The sequence below is a fragment of the Pinus tabuliformis genome, chromosome J (genome assembly GCF_031772625.1).
Source record: "Pinus tabuliformis cultivar Carrire ecotype Pingquan chromosome J, CPIR1, whole genome shotgun sequence".
Classification (NCBI taxonomy): Eukaryota; Viridiplantae; Streptophyta; class Pinopsida; order Pinales; family Pinaceae; genus Pinus; species Pinus tabuliformis.
In genome coordinates this window covers 998,955,708-998,982,178 of record NC_142295.1, presented here as the reverse complement: position 1 = coordinate 998,982,178, position 26,471 = coordinate 998,955,708, and the positions used below count along the sequence as shown (strand labels likewise).

At 37.4% G+C, this 26,471-nt stretch overlaps 1 protein-coding gene across 1 annotated transcript in view; it reads left to right on the top strand.

The window, feature by feature from the left end:
- The window catches only part of LOC149230211 (uncharacterized), a 221,519-nt gene that overhangs the window by 71,087 nt on the left and 123,961 nt on the right, over positions 1-26,471 (top strand). The window contains exons 8-10 of the mRNA XM_089376012.1: positions 7,762-7,823; positions 7,944-8,023; positions 8,108-8,178. Of these exons, the coding sequence (XP_089232138.1) occupies positions 7,762-7,823; positions 7,944-8,023; positions 8,108-8,178 (213 nt within the window). The remainder of the gene's footprint in view (positions 1-7,761; positions 7,824-7,943; positions 8,024-8,107; positions 8,179-26,471) is intronic.

The following is a 26,471-nucleotide window of genomic DNA, read 5'->3' as shown; positions in this document are numbered from 1 at the left end:
GAAAGCAGTAGGTTCATTTCCATTTGAGGGCTTGTCTCTCTCCATCATTCTTGTCTCCCCTTGAGTGCATCGAGTCAATAATTCATTGAAACTAGGTATCATGTCATTGTTGAGAATGGTGGTGTTAAACACATCCCATGATCTTGTGAGACCTCCGAGTGTAATGAGAGTTAGCTCCCTGTCAACAATAACTTCTCCAATAGATAGAAGGTCATTCTTGATTTGTGTTATTCTCATGAAGTAGGATTTGAAAGACTCCCCTTTATCCATCTTGATGTCCTTCAACTTGTTCTTGAGAAAGAGGATTTGATTTGCATTGTTCACTTTGAACATCCAAACCAACTTATCATACATCTCCTTAGATGTTCCCAAATAAAAAATATAGGTAGTCAAATGCTTTTGAATGGAGTCTATGATAATTTTCTTAGCTTTGACCTCGCCTCTCTTATACTGTCTTTGCAGCAACAAGTGCATTTGAAGGAGTCTCTGACTCTCTACCACTTTTCCTTGCACATAGTCCATTGCAGCATGCTCTTCCAAAGTCATGTCCAAAGTCATCTTCCATGCATGGTAGTCAGATTTGTCTTTGAGCTTATCCCCAGTCTTGAACTAAGATATAGAAACCATTAAGGCTTGTCCTTGTTCAATAGATCTCTCTTTGTGATTGCTTTTCTTTCTCTTTCTTGGGCTTTGTCTTAACCTGGGATCTGATACCATGTAAATTTTAGTTAACAATGGTATGTTATATGCTTAGCACAATTACTTCAATGTCCTTTAGCAACCCAATAACAATTTCCAATTTAGTTTTCATTAGCAATCACATTAACCATTAATAACATTAACACTAACTGTAGATAGAACATGAATAATAAAATGTAGAAGACAAGGAGACACCAGATTTGGCGGATGCCAGGGAAAAACCCCAAGATGGGGAAACCCTTTGATCAATTCTTCTTATTATTATATCAAATGTTCAACAAAGAAAGAGAGAGTACAAAAGTCAAAGTTGACTTGCCAATAGATGTCCAAAATAGCCCTATTGAAATCTGCAATGCTATTCTCAGTCAACAATAGTCAAATCAACCCTAACCAGTCAATGGTGCAGCAACAAACAATCCATAAAAGAGCTTGGTCAACCTTGGTCAAATGCGGCTTGATCAGTTGGTCAAGATGCCTTGAAAATAGTCCCTAAATTCCTCCTTAAACTTGGTCAAAGTCAAAGTAAAATCTACTACAGAAACCCTAGTTGCAGGTTTGAAGTCAACATAGTCAAAGTCAATAGAAAGCCTCATTTTTTGTGCCCATAAATGTGGCTTGTTGAGATAGAGACCCTCTAAAAAATTTGCCTGGAAAGTCAAAGTCAATGTTGGTAAAATTGCAAGAAAATATGTAATTTTTGGCCTCGTAATTCTGTCTAAAATTCGTCCTCCTTGCCACACATGTGAGAAAAAAAGGTATGCCCAATAGCAGTAAGAACCAATGGGAGAAGGAGAGAGAAGAATGGGTGAGTGATGATGATGCCAAATGAGTTGAGAGGTCACTTATATTTATACAAGTGGAATTTGGCCCTAGTTGCCAATTTTAACATTGCATCCTTGCACACTTGGCCTCCTTATTCCTTACGTTCATCTCATATTTCCTAGCGCAATTTTGGTCCTACTTCTTAGGACCCCAACTCCACACAACCTGCACACAACCAATTCTCCAAAATTCTAGCCTACTTGTGCTCCTATTCTTTAGTACACAATTCTTGCGCTCCACAATCAAGGCTCTCTCAGACTAACTCGTGAGCTTTGTCTTGTCACAAACCTTTGTGCACAAAACAAATTTGTATAATCGTTGTGCCTTTGTCCTTCATCTATAGATTCAATCCATGCTAAAATTGGACTAGTTCAAATTTAGAACTCAAGTTGTTGATTGGCAAGTTAACTGAGAGTGTTACTCACTCTCCTTCCAATCATCATTGGAGTTGTTAACTTGTGCTTTCTCCAATCAACACTGGAGATCTAACTCACTCTTCCTTCAATCAAGCCTGAAGACTAACTCGCTCTACTTGAACTGCTAACTGTTGCTTTGTTCTGTAGTCAAATTGATGAAGACTCCACTTAACTACAACTCCAACTCTACGCATGCTAACTTGATGATTATTCTAGTAAACTAGAAATAACTCATCCAAATTGAAGTCTAACTCATTAGGGCAACTCGAGGCCTTCACTAGCTAAGGCACAAGCTAGAAGACCTTGTGCTCTACATTTTCAACAAAATAGGAGAAAAGCTCTCGTAGGGGCACCAACTTTTGGTGGGCAACATAACCATTGGATGAAAACGTTGATGAGCAAAGCGGAAGAAGACACGACTTGTAGGAGGCAGGCCTACGATTACTCGAGGGGTTGGATTAATAGTTCTTGTAGACAATTGTGCCTTTTGTACCTATTGTTTGTGTGTTGTGTTCCTATATTGTACTTTGTAACGTTTTTCATATATAAAGTTAAGGCATCCACCTTGGTTGTTGCTTATACTTGTGAATTGTGGTCGTTTTACTCAAATGAATCCTATCCTTAGTCACTGTGTTCGATGAATTTTGAGGTTTAGGTTTAAGATTTTCCAAACTTCAAGAAGATTTGCATAAATTCATTGAATTTTGTCGAACTTCGAGGTGAATTGCAAGCCAAAATTGAATTTAAAGTTTACATCACATATATTCACTTGAAAATCAATTAGGATAGTCGAGGTTTGATTTTTTTGAAGATTACAATATATATATATATATATATATATATATATATATATTAGCCTTGGTTTATTCCTTCCTCTATTTCATTCATTCATTCATTCAATCCTCTCGATTGTTTTGAGTACTCTCTCGATTCATGGCCTCTCTCACAATGATAGAGCTTGACCCTCTTGAGTCCTACCCTCTCTCACAATTTTAGATCTCGACCCCTCCCAAGTCTCACTTTTGACAACTTCTTCCATCGACAACTTCTCTCGAGTTAGGCTCACAACCTACCATCGTAGTCCAACGACTCCAACAAAAACTATAGTTTCAATGAGCCACATATGTCGATGGCAAATGACAATGGCCACAATTTCTCTTTTTTATTTTGTCCAACTTTTTGCCACAATGGTCACACATTTCAACTTATTCCACATTTTTTTAATTGTATTGGATTGCTATAGTTTTATTATATTTTTTTTATTATGTAGATTGTGTGATATTTTTTTTATATCTTTTATTACATTTATTTTCTTATATTTTTTATTATACATTTTATTACATTAATTGAGTTTATTATATTGATAGCTTCAAGCCTCCAACATTAAATTATATATATATATATATATATATATATTTCTTATATTTTTATTTTGGAAATTTCCAAATTTAAATTATCTCGAACTTAATGCCAAATTTGATGTTGAATTTTATCACTTAATTCTTCATTGTCGAAGTTCAAGGTCATCAAACTCAAACACGAACTCGAATCAAATGATGTAGATACCATGCCCCTTGCTTTGCTTTATGTTGGCTGAATATTTAAATTTTGACTAATTATTAGTATTGTTGGGATGCTTAAAAGCCTTGGCTGGATGTGTGCTTATTGTTGGATGAAATTGATTGTGTTGGACTTATTTTTGCATCTAACATACAATAGCTTAGGGCAAAGTTATGGGTAGACCTTAATTGAAGAGGCGTAGTTTGGTTGTAGTAATCATAGGTTGGTCAAGCCCTCGTTGCTAAAGTAAAGTAGTGTTGCATGACCAAAGATGATGAAGAGAAGGTTTTGGACAAGACTCTTAGGTCCATGATTGATGGCCTTTAGATTGACTTGATCTTGAGGGAGTGATTTAGCTATGTTCCTCAAAGTAAGTTGATGCTAGGTTAGATTAGATATAATCTTCTAAAGGAAAGAGTTGTAGAACCCTTAATATATGAAGGGATACTATAGAACATGATACCAAAAGACTTGATTGCATGAGATAAATCATTTAGAACAATAATTATCTATTTCAAATCTGATTTTACCTTTCCTTTTGATGTTATGATGCTAGAATTTATGGTTTTAACTTTTAACTTGGCAATATACTCTTGAACAATGTCAAAGCCTCTCATCTTGTGATTTGAAAGTTTGGTTTTGAGTTGGTTGACTTGAGTGGTATTCATAGTTCCAAGGATACTCTTGAAGGCATCCTGTATTTCTTTCGCACTTTTGTTGTTCTTGATATGATGAATTAGGTTTAGCTTAGCATATACAGTGATCAACCTAGGGGCTTTGTCCTTCTTCAAACATATGGGCCGTCGTAGCAAGAAGGGGTTTTGCCAAATATATCCATAACCGTTACTTCAAGGAAGGGAAACCATTTGATATGCTCGAGTATGATAATTAGCTTCCTTTAATTGGGAAAATATCCACTTTGAATCCATTAGGTTTAGCAACAACAAGAAGTCATGATTTGAAAGAATAAAGCCGTTAGCATTTTGCCTTTAATGGGAGCAAAGAGTAAAATTCTTAGATAGTTTGAGGAAAGAAGGCGTTGCCCTTGAAGAAGAGCTAAAAAACCTTACAAATACCAAGGGGATCCTAGAAGAGAGGGATTGGACTTAGAGATAGTTTAAGCTTCTGAGGACCTTGGTAAAATCCAAAAAGGGGATGATCCAAGAAAAACCTATATCTGTAGTCACAAGAGAACTTGAGTGATGCCACTAGCCAATAGTTTTTGGATTGGCCATGGACTTGAGAGTATGGTACACTCCTGATATGGTTTCATGCTAATTTGCACTGAAACGGATACAGATACGGGGTTTGAAACGGATACGACAAATTTTCAAAAAATCTGGATATGATATGGCAAGGAAACAACACATACACACACACACACACACATATATATATATATATATTTCAGATTACCATTCATCTTTTAGAATCTAGATTCTATATCTAAATACATAATCATCTTCATGAATTCAACATAAACAAATCATCATCATCAATTCAGCATAAACATTGTCATCATCAATAGCGTTTATTATAACATTCATCATATCATCATCATCATTAGTAATGTAATTAGAAATGCTACAACCTTTGTGCTTTCAGGTCCAACTCCTTCAAAGAATGTGTCATGCATGGCAGATGGTATCTCTCTTCCTCGCATGACAATTAAAATGCCCATGGGATCATTGGGATATTCTGTCAAGACCTATTTGAACATTTCAATCTTCTCAATGTCAGCTTGGTTTCTTGACTATATGCAGGCAAAAGATTGCCTAGAGAAGATTTGTTATATTGGAGGGATTTACGAAATCAAGAGCAAAATCAATGATAATTAACAAAACCTTAACCAAACTGAAAATTATCGCTCAAATAAATCTCTTTATGAAGACACTAATCAAACCCTTCTGTTTGTATTTTTGAACATCTATCTTTTTCTGTTTGTATAAATTTTTGAACAAATTTTCATGTGTTTTAACATTTTAAGGGTGGATTCTGATCACGATTTAAATCTGGAAACGGATCCAAAAAAATTAAAAATGCTTGGAAACGTATCCAATTCCGAATCTGAAGTTTCTGATTTTTTGAAACGGCACAAAAACGTTTTTACAGCGTTTCGGACAAGGATTGTATCCGTTTCCATTTCGGAAACGGGGATGCGCGTTTCCGGCAATTTCTTTAGGCGTTTCCGGTAACTTAGGTTTCATGTCAAGATTCACAAGTGAAAGTAGGAGAATTGAATGGAACCAAAGGAAAACGCAAATTTTGCAGTAGCCTCGCCACAAGTGTGCCAGAGACACAAAAATACCCAAGCACAAGTGGGCTATGCAAGAGATGCATGGATGCTCATAAAAGAAAGAAATGCCAATCACAAAAGAACACTAAATATATACGTGCTGTTAAGCATAAACAATTTATAAGGTACTGGTAGATCAAGAAGGTCAGAAGATGTTCAGTACAAATGAGAGTTGTAGGGTATTCATACACAGCTCAATTAGGGCACTACTCACAAGAGGGGTTAATGAACCTACATCTACAAGTTTGACTATGTAGTCCTTAACCACTCCCTAATATTACAATAACTGGTAATGAATTATCAAAAGATGGCCTTAGCCATAGCTGCATTGGCATTACATTAATTATTTAGTAAAGTGTGTTCTTGATGGGTTCAAGCTCTACTCGCTGTACAGGAAGGTGAACAGTATGGACTCTGGAGTGCACATGCTGTTAAAGAAATTTGAAAACCTGCTGTTTGTGGTACAATCACCAAAAGCAACTGCAACTCAATCTAGTCTAAGATAAATTATGGAGGCATGCCAGGACTGCTGATGAAACATCTATATATGGGTCAAAAAAGACTTTCCAGGTGCAAAGCCCTCATAAACTGCTATAACAGCTGTTGTTAAGGGTGAAAATAACCTGTAAAAGACATCCTTTCTGCTGGTACAAAGCTTCACAAACAGGTCTGAAGATTAGATGCATTCTCTTAATGAAAATCTGCTGCAGAGGGCAGCTTAACTGCGAATAAACACCTTCTCTTGCTGATATTCCTGTTCATTAAATCTGTACCTCCCCTCACTGTTTCACTGCTAAGAATAAACTGCAACAGCAATGCTTAGCATGCTGCTATACAACCTCTTGAAATCCTCATACAATTTGCCATCTTTCAAGTTACAGGCTCCCACTTTGTTGCTTATTAGTTTGGAGACTAACTGTGCTTTACACATGTCTCATCCTCATAAAGAGATAAAAATGGCTGTACTGTTCTTGTCATAACGTCCATATCTGCTTACAGGTTGCCCTCTTACAGTCAAGCTATCCTCTGATTAATACCTCTTCTCTGCATTCTTTGCATATCTAACATAGTGTTTTGCACAGAAAGGCTATGGCTCTCCTTAACCAGGCTCCATTATCTACTTGCAATTTTTGAAAATGCCCAGCACTTCAAAGTTCTATCTTGACGTTAAATATGCCAGGGGCAGAATTTACTGTTAAGAAGGCCAGAATAGTCCTCTGAGTTTGAACAGAACTAAAGGAACGCAAAATTGCACCAGATATTTCTTGCAGCAAAATATATAGATAATTTAGATTTAAGAAAAGGATCAGAAACATGTTGCCCGAGATGACCATGCTCTACAAATTGACATAAAAATTAAAAATATTAGAGCATTTAACAATATGATGCAAGTATGCCAAAGTAATCTTCTTCTTCTTCTTCTTTTTTGATAAGTGTTAATTCCTAAGAGCCTTGCAGGGAAACGTAAGGGATGCTTCCGTACATTGATGGATGGAATTCCTAGTATCTGTTAGGGTAGACTTGTGTGCCTAACCTAGGGGAATTTGAACTGGGCGCATTCTGGCATGGAACTAGCCAAATAACCCATTGGTGACATCTGGTTGGGCTAACCCATTGGGCTAGCAATGTACTCACATCTATGTAGGTTTTAACCTCTTTTGAAATACACTAAAACCTCATCAATATATCAACTTTTCCTAGATGACATAAGTAGAGTGATATCGAATTTCTGTTCTTGTATTTTGCAATTTTTAATAGCTCAAGGCAAGTGTTTTGTCATTTCTGCGGCTGTGTTGCTCATTCTTTTGGTCATTTTCCACTAATATTTATAAAGAACTTGTTTTCATCTCAAAGAAGTCCTTTCCAAACAATTTGACATGATGCAGTCTAAAAGCTGTTTAGTTTTTACTTTTGATTTCAGATTGAAATGCGTTGCTAATCATTTGAGGTGATATTACTTATGTACAGCAATATAGAAGATTTGTCACGTGAAGCAGGGAGTCTCGATGTTGAAGAAAAGGTTTTGGATGGTACGTTAACTTTTCACAGATTAGCTTTAATAGAAGTAATTGGTTATGGTTCCATCTTATATTTGTCGTTTTGCATATGGATTGAAACAACTTAGATGTGAACTTGTTATTTTTTGACAGTCTTGCAGACAGAACTTGGCCAGCTCAGCTTGACAGATAGTGTTGCAAGCATTTATCAGCCTTTATTGGACATGATCCAGGTATAAATTATTTTCTATAGCTTAGGAGACATGAGATGCTGCCTGCCAAAATGAATAGTGGCATTGCTGATTGTTCTTTTGCAGGGACTCATACAGTGGATTCGGCAAAAATCAAATAATTTGGAAAAACGTGAATTTGAGCAATATTGCTCATGGTAAGCATTTCATTTTATCCATGTCACCTTACATTCGTCTTTTTGGAGGACAAAAGTATTCATGCTTTTGGATATAAGTGGTTACTGTATTGTCCATTTGAAGCAGTTGGTGGATCTACTAAATGTGTGCTTGTTTGAGACAGAAATAACATATCTCCATTCCATGTTTAAAGGTATTGCCCGTCAGTGTTTCAGATTTCTTGTGCCGTAAGAAATTACAAAAACAATCTACCAGTCAGTGTTTATTGTCCCCAAAAATTTTAAAAAATCCAATACTGGTATACTGCTGGAACTAGCATACTATAATAAAATTAAAAAAGGGGCAAATTCTATCTATTGGCTGCAACTATTAACTTCTCCAAGGGCTGTCAAATGCTCAGATCATTTGAGTATGATTGGCTGAGGCTAGATATTCAATGGAGTGCGATCACTAGTTCTTATTTTTCAGATGAGGGATTGGTATGCTTGAGAAACTATTTCTGAAGTTGACAGAATTTTACTTTTCCTATTCAGTTTTCAAGACAGCCAGCTATGTCGATAAGAATCTTAAAGCATAACGATACATCTTGTTCCATGTGTCTACCTACTTTATATGGAATGCTAAGATGGCAATAAAAGGTTAGGCAGCAAGTGCCTATTAATACGTATGGGCTTTCTCAGGGCAATAGTTGCTAGTTTCTTACCTTGCCTTTTTAACTTGCTTATATACATTATATTTGAGTAGCTTAATAAAATCGTTCTAAACTTGCTTATATACATGTGTTCACTACCGTTTATAAGGACTCTATTGCTGAGAAAAAACATGCTTACATGTGGGTTAATGCATTTAATGGCATTTACACAACCGTAGGATGCCATCCCTTGGTAATTTTTCTTCCTTTGCCTGGAAATAAAGTACACATTTTGCATGAGGCATCATTGATGAATTACATGCAAAGGAATAGGATAATTTTTGTTTTGGTCATTAGAACCCTTACGATGGAGAGGTTAAATAATTCCTTGCAAGATTTCATTGTTACAAACCAAAACACCTTTGGCTATGAACTTGCCATGAAGGGTATCTATTTTGTCAAAGTCACCTAGGACTTGCACCTAGCCTCATTTGCATAGGACACATCAGCACGTGGAACTTGTTTAACAATACAATCACATTATTGTGGGATCCAATGTTGTGGTATTAACATGATTAACACCTTGAAAGATAGTCAACAAGATTAGCATGAGCAATGAGGTTGTTGGGTTTCGTATCAAGGTCCTCATTGTTGCAAGCTATGTCACTGGGTCCATGAGGACTTGAAGTTGGATTTGCAATTCAAATATGGATACGAATACGGATCCACCTAGATCCATGTAAGATCCACCACGTAAACGAATCCCTCAAACTTGAAAACATATCCCATGCTACCGAAACGGATCTTGTGCCAACTAGCCCTCACATGTCGGATCCCAAGTAAATAACATTAGAGTTTTTGGTTTATTTTGCTAATTTTTAGGGCTAGATTGTTCTTTGCTAAAGATAATTGCAATTTTAAACTTTTTCAATATTTTCACATTACATTCACCCCATAACATCATATCATCATTAGCAATTATGTAGAGAGAACACTAACATCAACAATGCAACTAACTAATAAGGAACAATATAAGAAAAGCATACACAATAGAGATACTAGGCTTTTGGTCAGAGACCAGGGCAAAACCCCACAAAGGGGAAAATCCATAATCAAAGATATATATATATATATATATATATATTTTTTTTTTTTTGGTTCTGTTAGATATTCATCAAATATTGAATTGAGATACAATGTACAATTATCATGAGACATAAGCCTTTCAATATTAAACACATTAATCCTACTAGGACAATCCAACAGTAGGTAGTTCTTCAAATCACACTGACATAGGAACATGATACATCATTGTCATTGTCATAGAGCACTGGACACTTTATTGTTGTTGTTCATAGAGGTTCTGCCATTACTGTAATGAAAACATAGTTATATACCAAAGGTCACTGCCACGCCAAGGTCACTGCGATACACCAAAATACTTGTCATATACATTGTCACATCTGTCATAGAGGTACTGTCACGTTCGTCACACATCACTGGCATAAACAAGGGCATACACCAAAGGTTATCACCATACATCAAAATCACTGTCATATCAAAGGTTACTACCATACAAGGTTACTGTCATCGAGAGTACTGTAGACGTACTGTTATTGGCATCAAAGTTACTATTATCAAGAGTATGTTATCATCAAGGTCACTGTCATATCCATACTTTCATGAGGACATTGTCATACATCATTCTATAACTACAAGTGTAACTCTCAACACATATTATTGTTATGACCAAAGGGAATCACTCTCAGGGATCTTGACCTTCATTACTGTCGTGAGGCACTCAAATAATGAGCCACAGGGAATAGAAAATGAACCACAAATATACAAATGCTAGCCATTGAAATAGTGAGCCAAAGAGATATAAAACGAACCACAAAGATACAAATGCTAGCCACAAAGATATAAATGTGAGCCACTAAAATATACAAATGCGTGCTACACTGTGTATACAAAAACGAGCCATAGAGAAATATAATGCGAGTCATGGTGACAACAAATGCAGGCCACAAAACATGATGCGAGCCACACGACATTAAACAAGCCACTAAGATAGAATACAAGTCACAAAGATAAGGAGCGAGCCACTACTGTAGAATACATGCCGCATAAAATTAATGCGAGCCCTAGAGATAAGAAGCAAGCCACATAATTGCAAGCCTCAAAGATGACAAGTGCGAGTCACACAAAATATGTGAGCCAATGATAAATATAAGCAAGCCATTGTAATGCACATGACCCACAACAATGAGATACGAGCCACAAAATCGGGAATATGAGTCACTGTAATGAGATACAAGCCACTGTAATGTATGCAAGCCACAACAATGAGATACGAACCATAGAATAGGGAATACGAGCCTTTGTAATGAGAATTGCATGCCACAAAGAAAGTGATTTGAGCCACTGATCTGAGCCATTAGAGAATTGTGTGCCACAAAGAAAATCATATGTGAGTCATAAAGCGAACCACAAAGAGTCTAGAATGCGAGCCACTAATTCATAGAAGTGTAACCTCAGATCTTCACACCATTTCAGAAGATATGAGAGATTCAAATTGCTCCTTTGGAGATGGATTGATCACATATTTATAGCCTTCGTCATGTTCGAATGGATGACTTAAAGGAGCCAAGCCGACTTGAGAATTAGGAGGGAAAGTCTTAAATACAAATTTTGTGCCACATTAATAATAATAATGAAAGGATTGCCCAACACATTAATAATAATATTTCTTTGTGCAATATAAATTCTTCCTTGGGGTAAGGTGGGCTTCTTTTGTGGTAGTTGAGTTCCTATTGGGAAATTTGTCTTGTAGTTGGCCCAAATTTTCAACATAGTTTTTGTTTTTTAAGGATATTTGCCACTTGTTTGAAACCACAAAAGCTAATACTCTAAATAGATTTTTAGTTAGATTACTTATTAGTAATCTATAGGTTATATAGTCGTATAAGTAAGTTATTAATTACCTATACGCTGTATAGCACATGATAATGCTAGTAGGAAAGGTCTGACACATCAAAATTTTAATTTTCAATTTTTGATAATGCTAACATGAAAGCTTTGAGACAATACATAGATAATCATATATAGTGTACAAAGGATGGTTGTGTCAATAATAATTTAATTAGATCAATCCCATCCAACTCTAGATGAAGAGTCCTCTTAGAACAATATGATACATAGACTATAGCATGTTCTCAAATAGTGTATAATATTCATTTACCATTGTAACTAGATGGGAATTTTTAGATTTTGAGGCTAATTTCAAGGAAGATGATAGGTTGATCATGATGTAGAGTTGAAATATTCAAATGATGAGCATGTAGACCCATTTTTTGACATGAAGTTAGATCTACTCTACATCATCATATCAATAGAGTGATCATTGACGAGATACTGAAATTTGTATTTACAATTTTTCTTTTTGTATAAAGCATGAAGCATCGTGATTTTAGTCTTCATATTTATAAGTTATCTAATTATTTCAGTTCTAATGTTTTGATTTATGAATGGTTTTTGATTTTTAACTTTGAATATGTTTTTTAAAATAAAAAATATTATTGTACTTTTCATAAGTGGTGTTTTTTCACCGTATTTGAACCTTGGCTTTTCAAAATTTGGTGGATACAAATTCAGTTTCCAAATCGGTATTTGTTTCCATTTCTTGGTAACTTAGCTTGCAAGTATGGCAACTAGTTGCTAGTTTGCAATCTAATGGATAAATCAATAGAATGGTAGTCACTAGTTGAGAAGTCCTTTTTAGAGTTGATATTGTAATCTTTATTTGGCAATGTTCCATAGGGACATGTCCCCCATGGTGTGGGGCGTAGTCTCCATGTTTCCCATGCTCCTGGGATGGGGGGGATGCTTGGGGAAACTTGGCAAAACTTGGGGAGATGCATGGGAAACATTTCCCCAATGTTGGGGACGTGTTTTCCCAAAAGGGGTGCTTGTGGGAATCCTCCCTTAAAAAGGTCTGGGCATCCCCTTCAATTTTGTCTGAAAGCAATAATTTATGAGTGGTTCCAACCTCTTTGGATTTCATATGGAGAAAGTAGAATTTTAGATCCCACTCAAAATCTAGCCTTAACAATTTTCAGTATTTCAGAATTGGGGGTATTGCAACATTTCGATTGTGGATTCTATCACATGAGGGTCTGGAACTAGCAATTAATCAAAAGCGTCAGTTCCTCTATGTACCTTGATGTTGGTGACATTGGTTGTTGAACTCCTTTGTCATAACCCTAGTAAAAATTGTACATATCTTTAAGACAAAATCTCTATTTGACATGTTAAGCTGTTCCTATCTTATTTTAATCTAAGTTGCACGAAACGACGAAACGTTTGGAAGTTTTCGAAATGGGTATGGGTGGAAATGTGACCCCTAGAAAATTGAAACATCCGTCGAAACATCATATATATATATATTTTGCATATAAATTAATAACATGTTATCTTTAAGAAAAGAAATAATGAGAATATTCTAATAATTTTTTATATAAATATTCTAATTATATTTATATTATTAGAATATTAATATAATTATAAAATCATTAATTTAATTAAATGTAACATAATTGTGACTGTGTGAACTCAACGACGAATAGAAATACCAATATATTAATGTCATGTAAGCTTGCATGGTTGTAATGTATCCATAAGTTGGCAATGAAAATATGTTTCAAACATGATGGTTTAAGTTTAAAACGTTGTAGCACATGTCCTTTAGAGATTGGTGGGACCACATTGTTGTGGAAGATTCACACCATCTAATTGTCACCTTCTACTGTTGCTGTTACTTTTCTATTGATTTGGATGACAATAAAAGAAAAGCGGGGTTGATTCCTTGTGCCAATTCATTACCCCTGTGAAGTGAACATAAATTCAAGCCTTTGCATCAATGTTATAAGTTTTCCTCCTCTTTTTTCTTTCCATTGAAATATTTATCTGCAATGGAAACCAAGAAAAATTCATGCACTCTTAGGTCTCTTTAGCAAATGGTTTTGTTTTGCTGCTTCAAACCGGAAGCAGAATTTTGGAATTGATGCTTAAATTTGAGTGGACTTATAGTCATTTATCCAAATTTGGAATGTGGGATACGAGAATTGTTATATGCAATTGGATTTGGATTTTTAGTTAAAACTTCCAACATTTACTGGGATATTTTAGTTTAATGGCAAAGGTGCTCCGCACTATTTTTCAACAAATCTCCAGTTAAAAACCCACAACGTAACTACTAATTGCATAGGGGGCTTGAGAAAACCTTAGGAAAAAAGAAGAAAAAACTAAAACATGACGGATTTCGACTGAAATGGCCCTAAAACACTACCAACAATAACGCATGACAGTTTGGGATTTTGAAATGCCATATGGTATGACTAGCAACATTTTGATGTTTGACTGAGTTTTCGGTACCAGTATAGCCTCTGGCTAGGCATTTTGTGCAACATAGATTTTAATTCTTAAAGGGTGGTATTGAGGATGGGGATCACAATATAAGCAATGGTTTTGATTATATGTAGTTATTTGTTGTAGCGTAATTTTTTTAGACTATGGAGGCCATCTACAACCTTTTTGTTGATTTATTTTTGGCTCAAAGACGGATTGCACTAAGTGCTATTTTGATTATATGCACCCTTGCTATCTATCTATCTATATATATATATATATATATTTGTTTTTATTTATTTTTTATTTTTTATTTTTTCTGAGGAAAGAAATCAACCTCCCTCTCAGCTTGAGGGCTAGAGTGAAGTTGCTGGTACCAGGTTGGCCCACAGGTATACTCACTTAAGAGTTCGCAAGGCTGAAATCCAATACAACAATATTTATCAAGGCATTATAGTTCATCATGTCACTAGCGAGGATTTGAACCTGGGTGTGAAAGTTAATAACCATTTCGCCCAACCACTCGAGATAACCCCAATTGACACACACACACATGTTTGGGTCTATTTTTTTCTCGATTCCCAGTTTTGGGGTCAATCAGTTCAATGACCGGTTAAGCTTTGATAAAATTGGTTCATTGTCCATTTTTCATTTTTGTTAACTTTTGAATCTTGACTCTAGATAATGATGACCTTAAACTAAGTCTTTGACTTGTCATTTTTTACTGTTTTTGAGTTTGAGGAATTACAATTTACTATTCCAGTCTTCACACTTTAGTATCTACTATTTTACTTAGTACTTATCAAATTCTAGAATAATGAATGATGAATTTAAATCAATTTATACAATATTTTACTATTTCTATTTCATTTAAACATTCATGACATATGAATCAATGTATTCAATTATTGAATTTGAATTTGAATCATGTTTATAATACACACACACATACCCCAACATCTTCTTGTTGTAATGAGGTTTTAAGGCTTAGGAAAGTGAAAGTAAGTCTTAGGTGTATAAAAAAAATAAGTTTAGCCTCAAAATATGTGTCGTGGACCTGTAGGGTACGACTTAGTTGAGTCAGATTGGTTCCTCACCAAACTAGTCCTCTTATTGTTTAGATGGCTAAATTGGAATGTGCGAGGGTCAACTCAGTTGGCACTGACTTGATTCGTCTGGTATCAAACCAGTCCTTGTATTGTTTAGATCACTAAGTAGGAACATGTAAGGATCAACTTGGCTAAGTTTGAGTTTGAGTTGACAAGGTTTTCAAATCTTGCTAATTGTTTGTTTCTATTTTTTGAAGCCCTTTTTGCTGTTTTATTGTGATCCCTTGAGTTGCCCCCGTTACCCACCAAATTAGTAATCCCATAGGAGAACTTTTTTTTCTCCCATCTTGGATAGCTAATCAGCTAACAATCCTACAACCTTGCTTATTGATGATGATATGCTAGTCTCCTTTGACATCTACACCAATCATACACCTCTCACCATCAAACCTTCCTCTTGGATGAAGGTGAGCTACCACTCAACAGGGATTGATCATTTTGCAAATGAGCACTTAATGTTTTGGGCATTTAGTATGGATAATGGGGTGATCTGGATGATTGATTGATCTTGATTGTAAACTTGTTCTACTAGGGGGTTAATCTTTAGCCCTAGTCTAGTAGGACCTCCCTTAAGGTCTTAGGGTCATGAGAGGGGCACTACATGGAAAAATTTGATTGAAATAGCGTGTCCATTCTCCTTTAACCTATTTAACGTTTTCCATGTCACATTATTCTCCTTTGATATCATCTCCCTTCTTCAGGGTAATTGTCATTGGTTGATTTGGCTTTGGCACTCTCTTATCCACATCCTTGAGTTTAGCGGGAAAACATTGCCTTAGAGGTTGATGCACCTAAAAGAATGAAAAAGCATAAAATGGACATAATAAAAGAAAAACAAAAGTCAAAATTCAAAAGATGGTTGGGACATCAATTAGCGTGTGGGAAAACTCCTAGCATGAGCTCTACCCTCCTTATTAGCCATCACTCGGTTCTTGAGCACTTGATGCTCCATCTCATCAATAGGAACTCTTGCATGTCCCATCCTTGATGAGCGAGAAATTGTCTCATCTTAATGAGTAAAACAAATGCTAGTCTATAAAGAGCAAGCTTTGATCCAGAACATGTTTTTAGTCTCAAAGGCAATGATCATTGCCCATTCTTACAAAGCCCTGATTTTGGCCATGATTGGGACGAGCTTCCAAGAGAGAGAATGTTCTCCAGTGACTACATGGTCGAGGGCTTTCGAAGATGCTGCCATAGCTGCTGAGAAAATCTCATAAGCACCCTTCTAGCCAAATTTTGGAGTCCTCGGTCTTATTCACTACCATGTCTGCATCCACTCTAGGCTCTTTTTCTCCAACCAATCCATCTCCCGGGACAAGTAATTGTTCACATCCGAGCTAAAATGGTTCGTGATTTTCTGTAGCATGACGTACGGGATGCAGGTTAGAATTGATTGTCGACATTTCAAGAATGGCATTGATATGTTTGTGATATGAATTTTAAGGCCATTTGTATTTTCGAAGGTCGCCGACTCAGGACAACAAGGATGGCGTGAGAGCGAATTTTGTTAAGCATCTCACAGGCATCGACAGGGAGATTGTGGGCTTCGTTTCTAGTTTGGCGATGTTTATGCATCCACGATTTTTCATATTTTTCTTTGCTCGCCAATGAAGGGACGGGAAGCGACCGATTTTATTGTTACGGGAGGCCACTATGTCTTTGACTCGCTTGGTGCTTTCGTATGTGTTTCTTTTTAGCCAACAAACGTGGAGGTTGTGATAGAGATAACTCAAGTCTGTGTTAGCCATCAATAAATTAATTATAGAGAGAGATTGATGTTTTCTTCGATCGAAAACATAAGCAAAACACCAGACGCAAAACTCTGTAATCGGTTTTGTCTGAAATATTAAGATGATAATCCCTGAATATACTCGACGATCTAGATTTGATCCCTCGACGCTTGATAGGTCCTTTGAAGTTGTAGACAATGTGTTTTATGTGTCCGTAGACACTGTTGCCATGCAATCTAGCATGGGTCCTAGGAGGGGTATCGAAGGGACAAATACTAGAGCAAATGACAACAATGGGACAAAGATCCACTGTCACATCAGTTAGTGTCCCTTGCTCTTTACAGTCTTTCATCGATGGGAAGAGTCTCCATATAAGGGAAATCACTCGAATGGTAGGTTCAATAGTAAGGTGTGATATGATTTTCGAAGCCCATTCAACGAAGAGGCTTAAATAATGGTTCAATTGCTTCAAAGAGAAGCTAATGGCTCTCCAAGAGAGGCTTATGAGGAGAGCAAGACCTAGGAGGAAAAGTTATTCAATCACAAGGGATACTCCTAGACCAAAGGCCTCTTAAAGAGGCAAGATCTTTCTTAAGGCTTTGTAAGATAACAACCATATAAAGGTTTGGGACCACAAGAGAGACCTATAGAAAATCCAAGCAAGGCCTAGGGCTTGCAATGATGATCTTTAATGAGATTCCTAGATCAAGCGAGGATGAGAAAGGTCAACAAATGTTTAACTTCCTGTGATTTTTCAAGAGCAAATGACCTTTGGAATGCCACTAACCAAAGAAGTTGAAGGGTAGAATCAATGTTGGAGCTAGGGCTTGAGATTTCTCTCAAACTAGCCACAAGGAATACCTCAAATTTGGAGGGTCATTAGAGGACACTATAGCGCGTAACCTACCAATTCACTCTCAAAAAGACCCCTCCTAAAGCAATTCACACTAGGCCCTATTTGACCTTTTAGGGTTAGGGCAGAAAATTGAAAATGGGTGAAAAAGAAAATGGCTTTAGGTTGATCAACGAGGATTAGGACCAATGCCTTATCAATTGGGAGAAATGGAGTCAAGATTTGCTTTGATGAAAGAATTTCGCTTTATCAAGGAGACCTATGCATCTTTCACTATTCCTAAAGGGGCAACAACTTGGTTAAAATAGGTATTTACACTTCGTTTGGCAAAGGTTGATGGAGATTCGAGGATGCAACAAGCAAAAGAAGCCTCTAGGAACATTCATTCACATTATCTAATGTGTAATGCATGCAATACTTCAAAATCCCAGTGTTTTCATGAATTCACATTTGTTTAGTGCACATGTAAGATTATGACAAGATATTCCATACATTAGACATGTAACAAAGTAAAGATATAGCATCAAAACAACACTTACAAGATAATGCGAGTATATCCATCCATCACATTTGAAAATATAAGCTCCAAGACAAGATAGTGAAAATCCCAAACATAAAAATTCTCTAAGAACATTCATTCACATTATCTAATGTGTAATGCATGCAATACTTCAAAATCCTAGTGTTTTCATGAATTCACATTTATTTAGGGCACATGTAAGATTATGACAAGATATTCCATACATTAGACATGTAACAAAGTAAATATATAGCATCAAAAAAACACTTACAAGATAATGCCAGTATAGCCATCCATCACATTTGAAAATATAAGTTCCAAGACAAGATAGTGAAAATCCCAAACGTTAAAATGCTTTAGTAACTACCAATTTCGTTCATCAATTGTAGGTTGAATTCTTCTTACAAGAGATTTTCCAATCCAGATGATGATGGGGAAATTCAAATGAGGTCTCTTCAATTTATATGAGCCGCTCACAAGTTTGAATGGTCTAATTAGCCTAATTACGTCCCCTAATATTATTTTAATGTGCAAATAACAATCCTATTGGTGATAAGCCCACCAAATAGATAAAAAATATAGAATAGGCCTTCCTAATGAGGCCGAAATGATAAAATAATGGTGCGAAGAGCCATTGGAAGGCCAAGATGAGTCGTCCATGTGCCATGATGAAGAGGAGGGCTCCCAAAATGATGGCCAAGGGAGTGACCCCTTGGTTTCCAACCAAAAATTCCCATGGTGCTCCCAAGTGGCTGTGGGGCACAATCAATGGCCTCATTGGTCTCCAGTGGCTCAATGACAAGTGATGCTCCATCAATGAGGGCTAGAAAATGACGCATGCCCTCCCTTGTCTCTTCGGATGAGACAAAACCCCATCTGGGCCCTAGATCAACTGCCAAGTCTCAGGTGCAGATGTGTGGCCGACTGAGAAACATGGTATAAGTGCATCATCATCTCAGTATGGTTGGGGAACGAACAAGTAGTATGTGGTGTTGAAGATGCCCATGGTGTGGCAATTGATGCTATGCTGTGGTGGAGGCCCATGGCTCTCAACGCTCACCCTACAAGTGCCATTATGACCCTCTGGAGGGCTCAGACCCTATATATGAAGACCAAGTCCAAATGGAGACCCACCTGCAATCCTATATAAGATTCAATGCGTCTCCTCACCTTCCAATATAATAATCCATTAGAGTAATTGAGTAAATAAGCTTGCTAACCAGGGGCAAAAGTGGACAGTTCATAGTGGCATGCCCTTCCAAATGGTCTTTAGAGTGTACAGGTTTCCCCAAGCTCAACAAGAGACGTTAATAGAGGAGCATATTAGGTGGTTTAAACCTCTAAGGGAGTAGCAAGTCCATGGTACATCCATCAAATGGCAGGTGTCATGTGACATGATAGTGGGACAGAGTGGGGCAAGAGGGAAGGCTTCGAGCCACATGCTATGGTACAAGGGTAGCTATAATGAGGGAAGCCCACACATGGTTGTATGGATGTAGGAAGGAGCAATCGTGGCACATGAGTTATCTCGACCTTTGTTTTTCCACCCTTCTCCATATGCCTTTTGCCTTGTATTGATTTTTCTTTGTTTTAACTGCTCGAGGCTGCAGGGGATGAGAGCATATGCGTATGATAAAGCAGTGATTACCCACTTGACGTTGGGTAGTTCATCGCCCATTAGGGGTTGGGGCAATCATAGGTTCCTAAATGATGCAGGGGGCATTCATAGGGTCCCTAGGAACTAGGGTGATGTCCATAGTGATAAGGGGTAGAGCTCATGTTTGGCTTTTTCCCACATGCTAAATTTTTATGCCCTGGCCATCTCTTGCATTTTGTGGTACATTTCGTGTTGTAAGTGGCCAAATTATGCTTTTAACTTTCTTTTTAGCTGCATCAACCTTCGGGGCATCGTTCTAGGCCCGACCCAAATTGTGGACAAGGAGAGGGGGAGGCTGATTCCTTGTGGACCTAATTGACAAATGTGGACCCAGATGGGAAAAGTGTTGAAAGGGGTTATAATGAGTGGAGGGGAGTGAGATGTATGGTGTCGAGAAGTGGGACCATGCAACCAAGATCAGGGTTTCCCATGTAGTGCCACTCCTAAAGCTAGTAGCCAATAAAGGAGATCCCATGGGACTAGGACATAAAATTAACCACCAAGTTGGGACAAGGGAGCAAGAGTACAATCCAAGACCATTCTTTCTGCCAAATGCCCCCAATAATCCATGTCCAAATATGCCCTAGAAAAGCAAGCATAAACACCCAATTACATAATGAAAAGCCATACCTTCGGGGTTGGAAGGCCCACCTTCAAACATATGATCATAACAGATGGGCGAGGGTACACAATAACTGGCTCAGGTGGTGGAGAATGGTGGCACATTGAGCTATCTAGTGGTTGCAAGGTGTTGCTGGCTACCAGCTGAAGACAAATCTAGGAGAAAATTTTCTCCTATAGGGGTTACCCACTAGTGGTGGGTAACATGCACCATTTGGAATTTTCAATTGTTGAGACAAGATTATGGACTTACCAAGAATGCTAATGAGGTGATGATCACGATAGAAGCATTTAAAGCTTTGTGTGACAGAGGGTTGTTTCCTACTAATCAAGGACATAGAGGGAAAATGTTCTCTCTTTTGGAGTTGTACATTAGATGGTTCATTATCATTTTCTGATGGTGATCGAATTTTGAAGAATGGATGTGGAACATCGTTTGCACCATTTCCTGTACTTTTTTAGAAGAAATGTAGTCAACAAGGTATACGAGGGCTAAAGGATCAACCCAAGTGCATTAGTTTTCTATGGAGATTGTGCCTAGCGCTTCCAAGTGGATAGCCAAGACTGATTGAAGTCTGTGGACAAAAGAAGTTTGTAGTAGCTAAAGGGTAGGTGCTATAGCAAGGATAACAAGTGGTAGTAAAGATTGTGGATTGAAGGAACAATCCCAGAATGGAAGACACGTTTAGGAAGGAAGTTATTCTAGAGCCAGAGGGAGTTGAGTCCTTACTGATGTATTCGTTTTGGAGTCTTTATGCTTGTATGATTTGGAAGACTTAGGTTTTGTAAACCCTTGAGAAGACTTGGAGATGGACCTCGTTGATTCTTGCAAGGAGGAAAGGATCTAGAGGAAGTTGACAATCCTCTACAACCATCAATAATTTCTTCCTTAATCAAGAGATACGTACTTCATATATTTCTCCCTTGATTATTGTTATTTTTCCTTGGTGAGCCCCTTGTCTTTATATTTTTTGCTTGGTTATAATTGTTTCTTGCATGGTCTCTTGAGTGAGCTTTGTAGGTACATCGTGAAGGTTGCGAAAGCAATGATTTTGGCAGCAAATGGCAACATCAGGAAGAACAAAGCAAGGCTTGTGACAAGAGGGTTCTCCCACTAAGAGGGAGCAACAATAACAGGACCTGCTTACATGATAGAGGGAGCAACAATGGTAGGACTTGCTCACGTGACAGAGGGAGAAGCAAGGAATACCACAGGAAGACTTGCTTCAGAAACCAGAAGGACATGGCCAAGCCACTTCATCCGAGACATGATACAAAGAGGAGCAAGAGTCCTCTAGTACATATCCACATATGAGCAGATTGTGGACATATTTCAAAGACGAGCTTAGTATGATGCTGAATGTCTCCCTCATTGAAAGGGAATGATGAAATCTTTGGGGGAATTGGGCGAACCATCTCCTGAAGCCATAAAGGACTTTGATCAGGGGAGATGGAAAGCTTCACCTTTGAAACAGGGGCAATTATAGGAAACATCCACCTTTGAAGCCAAAAGGACTTGGCTAGGTCTTATAGGACTTTGACCAGAAAGGTGAATGACCCAAGGCAATTACAGGGACAATTATAGGAAACATCCACCTTTGAAGCCAAAAGGACTTGGCTAGGTCACTTGAGAGTTGAATGACCCAGGGAAATTGTAGGCTTGGACAAATCTTCTCCTTAGAAGCCAAAAGGACTTGGCTAGGTCACTTGAGAGTTGAATGACCCAGGGAAATTGTAGGCTTGGACAAATCTTCTCCTTAGAAGCCGAAAGGACTTGGCTAGGTCGACCAAAGGAGATAGATGTAGTTCACCTTTGAAGCTAGAAGGAATTGGTTGTGTCATAAAAGACTTTGACTAGAAAGGTGAATGGTCCAAAGGCAAACTCGCTCCTAAGATGCCAAAAGTACTTGGCTGCTAGAAGGACTTGGCTAGGTCATGACCAGAGGAGATTGATACATTTTCCTAAGGAGTCATAAAGGACTTTGGCCAAAAGCCTTGCATACTCATGTACATATGAGAAGTTACATTGCCCACTCTAGGATGGAGTTATTTATAGACATGCATCAACATAACAAACTCATAAACTCTTCTTAAGGAAGGAGAAATTTAAGCTAAAGGAAAACTTGTTGCAACCAAGGAGAATACCTACCTAGTTAAGAGGGAGTGTTTTTTTTGTGTGTAGGATTTCGAGGTATTCCCGCATGCCAAGAGGCCTCCTAAGTTGTCCTAGAAATATTATGGTTTAAAATAAAATAAATTTTATTTTTGGGTTTCATGTAGGCTCAAAAGGGACAAGCCAACCCGACCATGAAAGGGTGTGTCCCTTGGAGTAAATACACCCATTCAACTTGTATATATATACACACATACATGATGCGACACCTCATTTGATATCTCACTCGCAATCATCTCTCTTCTATAGAAGACACTCGTGGGAGCAAAAAGAGGATGAAATGACTAAAATTTGGACTTGGTGTTTTTTGCACATTTCATTGTAAACCTTGTTGAAAAAGAATTTCTCCTAGAAGAAGAGTTGTTGGGTTTTCTCCCAAGTTTGGGTTTCCCAGGGGAAATTTGTTGTCTGTATTTTGCATGATTGTCTCTTTATGATTATATTTCTTTCTATTGTTTTCATTACATTACCGCTAAGATTTTATGTGTGTAATTGCTCAATGATATATGTGGCATAAGATAAATTGATTGATAAATATTCAGGAAGTAATTATCATATTAGAAGATCAAATTTCTAGTGTGTACTATTGTAGAAAAGTCAACAAGGATGTGGACTTTCATTAGTTGGTTCCCTGACCATGGCACTTGGCCATGAAGTCCTTCCCCTCCATTGCCACTTACTTGTAGTAACACATATGTATTGAAGGGTTGACTTGGAAATGCCACGTCCCCTTGGGGGCTGGAAGCACCTAATAGGGTTGACTACTTAGCTACTCCTACAAATGTAGTGAACATTTTTATGGGACTTGGTGTAGTTAGATATTTGATGGTAATCCTGGTTTGAAGTATTAATATGCCCTTGACATTTAAGTATGGTCCACTTAGATGCATTTATTATGTTAGTCTCTAATGGATGGTTGCTTTCACTTGAGTTTGAGATGGTTTTGCCAGGTGATCCAGAGAAGTTGAGTCCTTGAGGGCACCCTACTCTAAATGATGCCTAGGCCGAATTACACTTCTAGACAACATGATGATTTGGTTGATGCAACATTTCCCATTTATAAGAGAGCATTGGGCACTTTGGTGTCTTGAGCAGTTGATAGATACCCTAGAGCACACCCATACGGTAGAACATTGAGCTTCTCTTACTTAGCATTGGGGATTTTTGATGGTGTATTAGTGAACCTAGCATGCCTCCAAGATAGCCTTGACACTACTTGATAGACATGCCCTTATCCAGAGCTCAAATGAGGATGGTCATCCCCTAGGATGATTAAGGAAGGATTGTTGCACCTATTGGAGCTCCAAAGCTAGAGAGATAGGGCACCACGTTTTCTACTTGGCACTAATGCAGACGTGTGGCACCCACAACTGGATTTTGGACACATGGAGCTACTTTGAGGCTTGATTATATGATTTTTTCTCAAATGGAGGATGACCATGATGCTTGAGTACCTTTGTAGCCCTTTTATTGCCTTGATGAAACATTTGGAGCTCTAGAAGGGCATAAGGTCATTTCTTTTTGAGGCTTACATCTTACATGTGGGTTTCTTTCAACATATTTTGTGGTTGAGCTAGTGGGTTGGCATGTAACCCAATTTTACTTTATGTCTTCTCAAAAATCAAACTTGTGTAGGGGCTATTAGTCATAAATTAGAGGTGATAGACCTCATATAAGTAGAGGATCACCTCTCTATTATGAATAATATATCCCTCTCTCTCTCTCTCTATATATATATATATATATATATATAGATATAGATAGTTAATATAAATAATAATAATCATGAATAATGATTAATTAACTAATAATTAGTATTGAAGAGGCATGTCTTTATGGACATGACCATTTGTGAAAGCATACCTCCCTGGGTATATATTCGGGACCCTCTATTGTAATCAAATCATCTCATATCTTTAGTACATTCTTATATAAATACATTTGTCCTATTATGCATATTTATATATTTCAAACCTTTTGAGTATTCTGTTGTGTATACGAACTTTATTCGTAACATTGGTATTAGAGCATATACAATCTTCGTATTGTTAAATTGGTATCAGAGCGTATACAAACTTTGTATCGTTACATTGGTATTAGAGCTGTTCGATCCTCTGGTTGCTCAACATTGCACATAGCTAGTATGATCCGGCCTTTGGCCATCAACTATTCGTCGACTTTGTTGTCGTGCAATTGAAGTGTTTCACTACATAGAGTTTGTAGCTTCTCCATTTCGCCATCAGGCTTGTAGTCATATAATTAAAAAATATAAAGTTAAAGAAAAAAATAAATAAAACTTATAAAAATAACAATAAAAAATTTGATTATATATATATATATATATATTATAAAAAAGGGATTAAAGAAAAAAGTGAAAGGTTAAAAAATAAAAATTTGAAATATAAAGAAAGGAGAGTATATATAAATATATTAAAAAATATATAATTAAAAAAGGGGAAAAGAAAACAAAAAGAAAAGGTTATGAAATTTATATATATTAAAAAAACTATAGGAGAAAAAATATTATATATTTATTAAAAAAATTCAAAATAAAATAATAATTAAAAGGTTTCCTGCAGCATCTGCAACTATCGCCACTCAACAGCAGAGTAGCCGCCGCTGTCTTGACCATTCGTGTTGCCGCCATTCAAAGGGCCCATTCGCTTTCACTGCCTAGACATCCACCTTTGACTAGTGTCCCTTTCGTCCAATGTCACGATTTCTATTGGCAGTTAGAATCACAAGCAATCTCCATTGCCGCTTTCGTGCCATTATAGCAATCGAGCTGCTTTGGTTGCTAACTGCAGTTCGCACCATGTCGCTGACAGACCAGTGCTGCTCGAAGTCCTGTGTGCTGTAGCCGCAAATCCCGCCATTGCCCTTGCAAACCATGTGTACAACTTCCCTTGTAGCGCCACTACCATCCATCGTCGTCTTTCGGTCCTCTAACAAACTGCCTTCTTGCTCAATATTGCTCCTTGTCTGCTCGATACTGCTTTATCTTCTCGTGCCGTCATAGGATTACCCCCTGCTTCCTCTTGCCTTGAACACCATGCCTTTGGTTAGCCTCCACGACTCTTAGTTTGCAAGTCATATAATCTAAGTTATAAACATGTATTAAGCTATATAATAGTTTATAATATATAACTTATTATATAGTCTATAATATATAATATTATAAAATAAAGTGATTTTATATAGTATATATTAGGGTTGCAGGGGAGCACACCCCATGGTTTTGTTGTCGAAGCGTGCTTCGCTTGGGAGCAGATTCAGAAACGCTCCCTAAAAAAAATTGCGTTGCTTGGTTTTTTGAGAGTGAACGAGAGAACGGTCGGGGAGCGATCGCTCCCTGATCGCTCCCGTTTGCTCTCGGAGCGACTTTTTTAAGTTGGGAGAGGTTCAGGAGTGATTGCTCCCGACTTAAAAAAGTCGCTCCCCATTGACGAAAATCACGCGACCAATTTTTTGGAGGGAGGGGAGGCACCAGAAGAAATACAAGGCCTCCTTCCCTCCCACAATGCACCATTTGCATCTTGAGAGAGCAAGAGAGGGCTTTTGGAAGATTGAGAGGGTTGCTTGGGAGCTTGAGGAGCCCTCAAGGGAGATT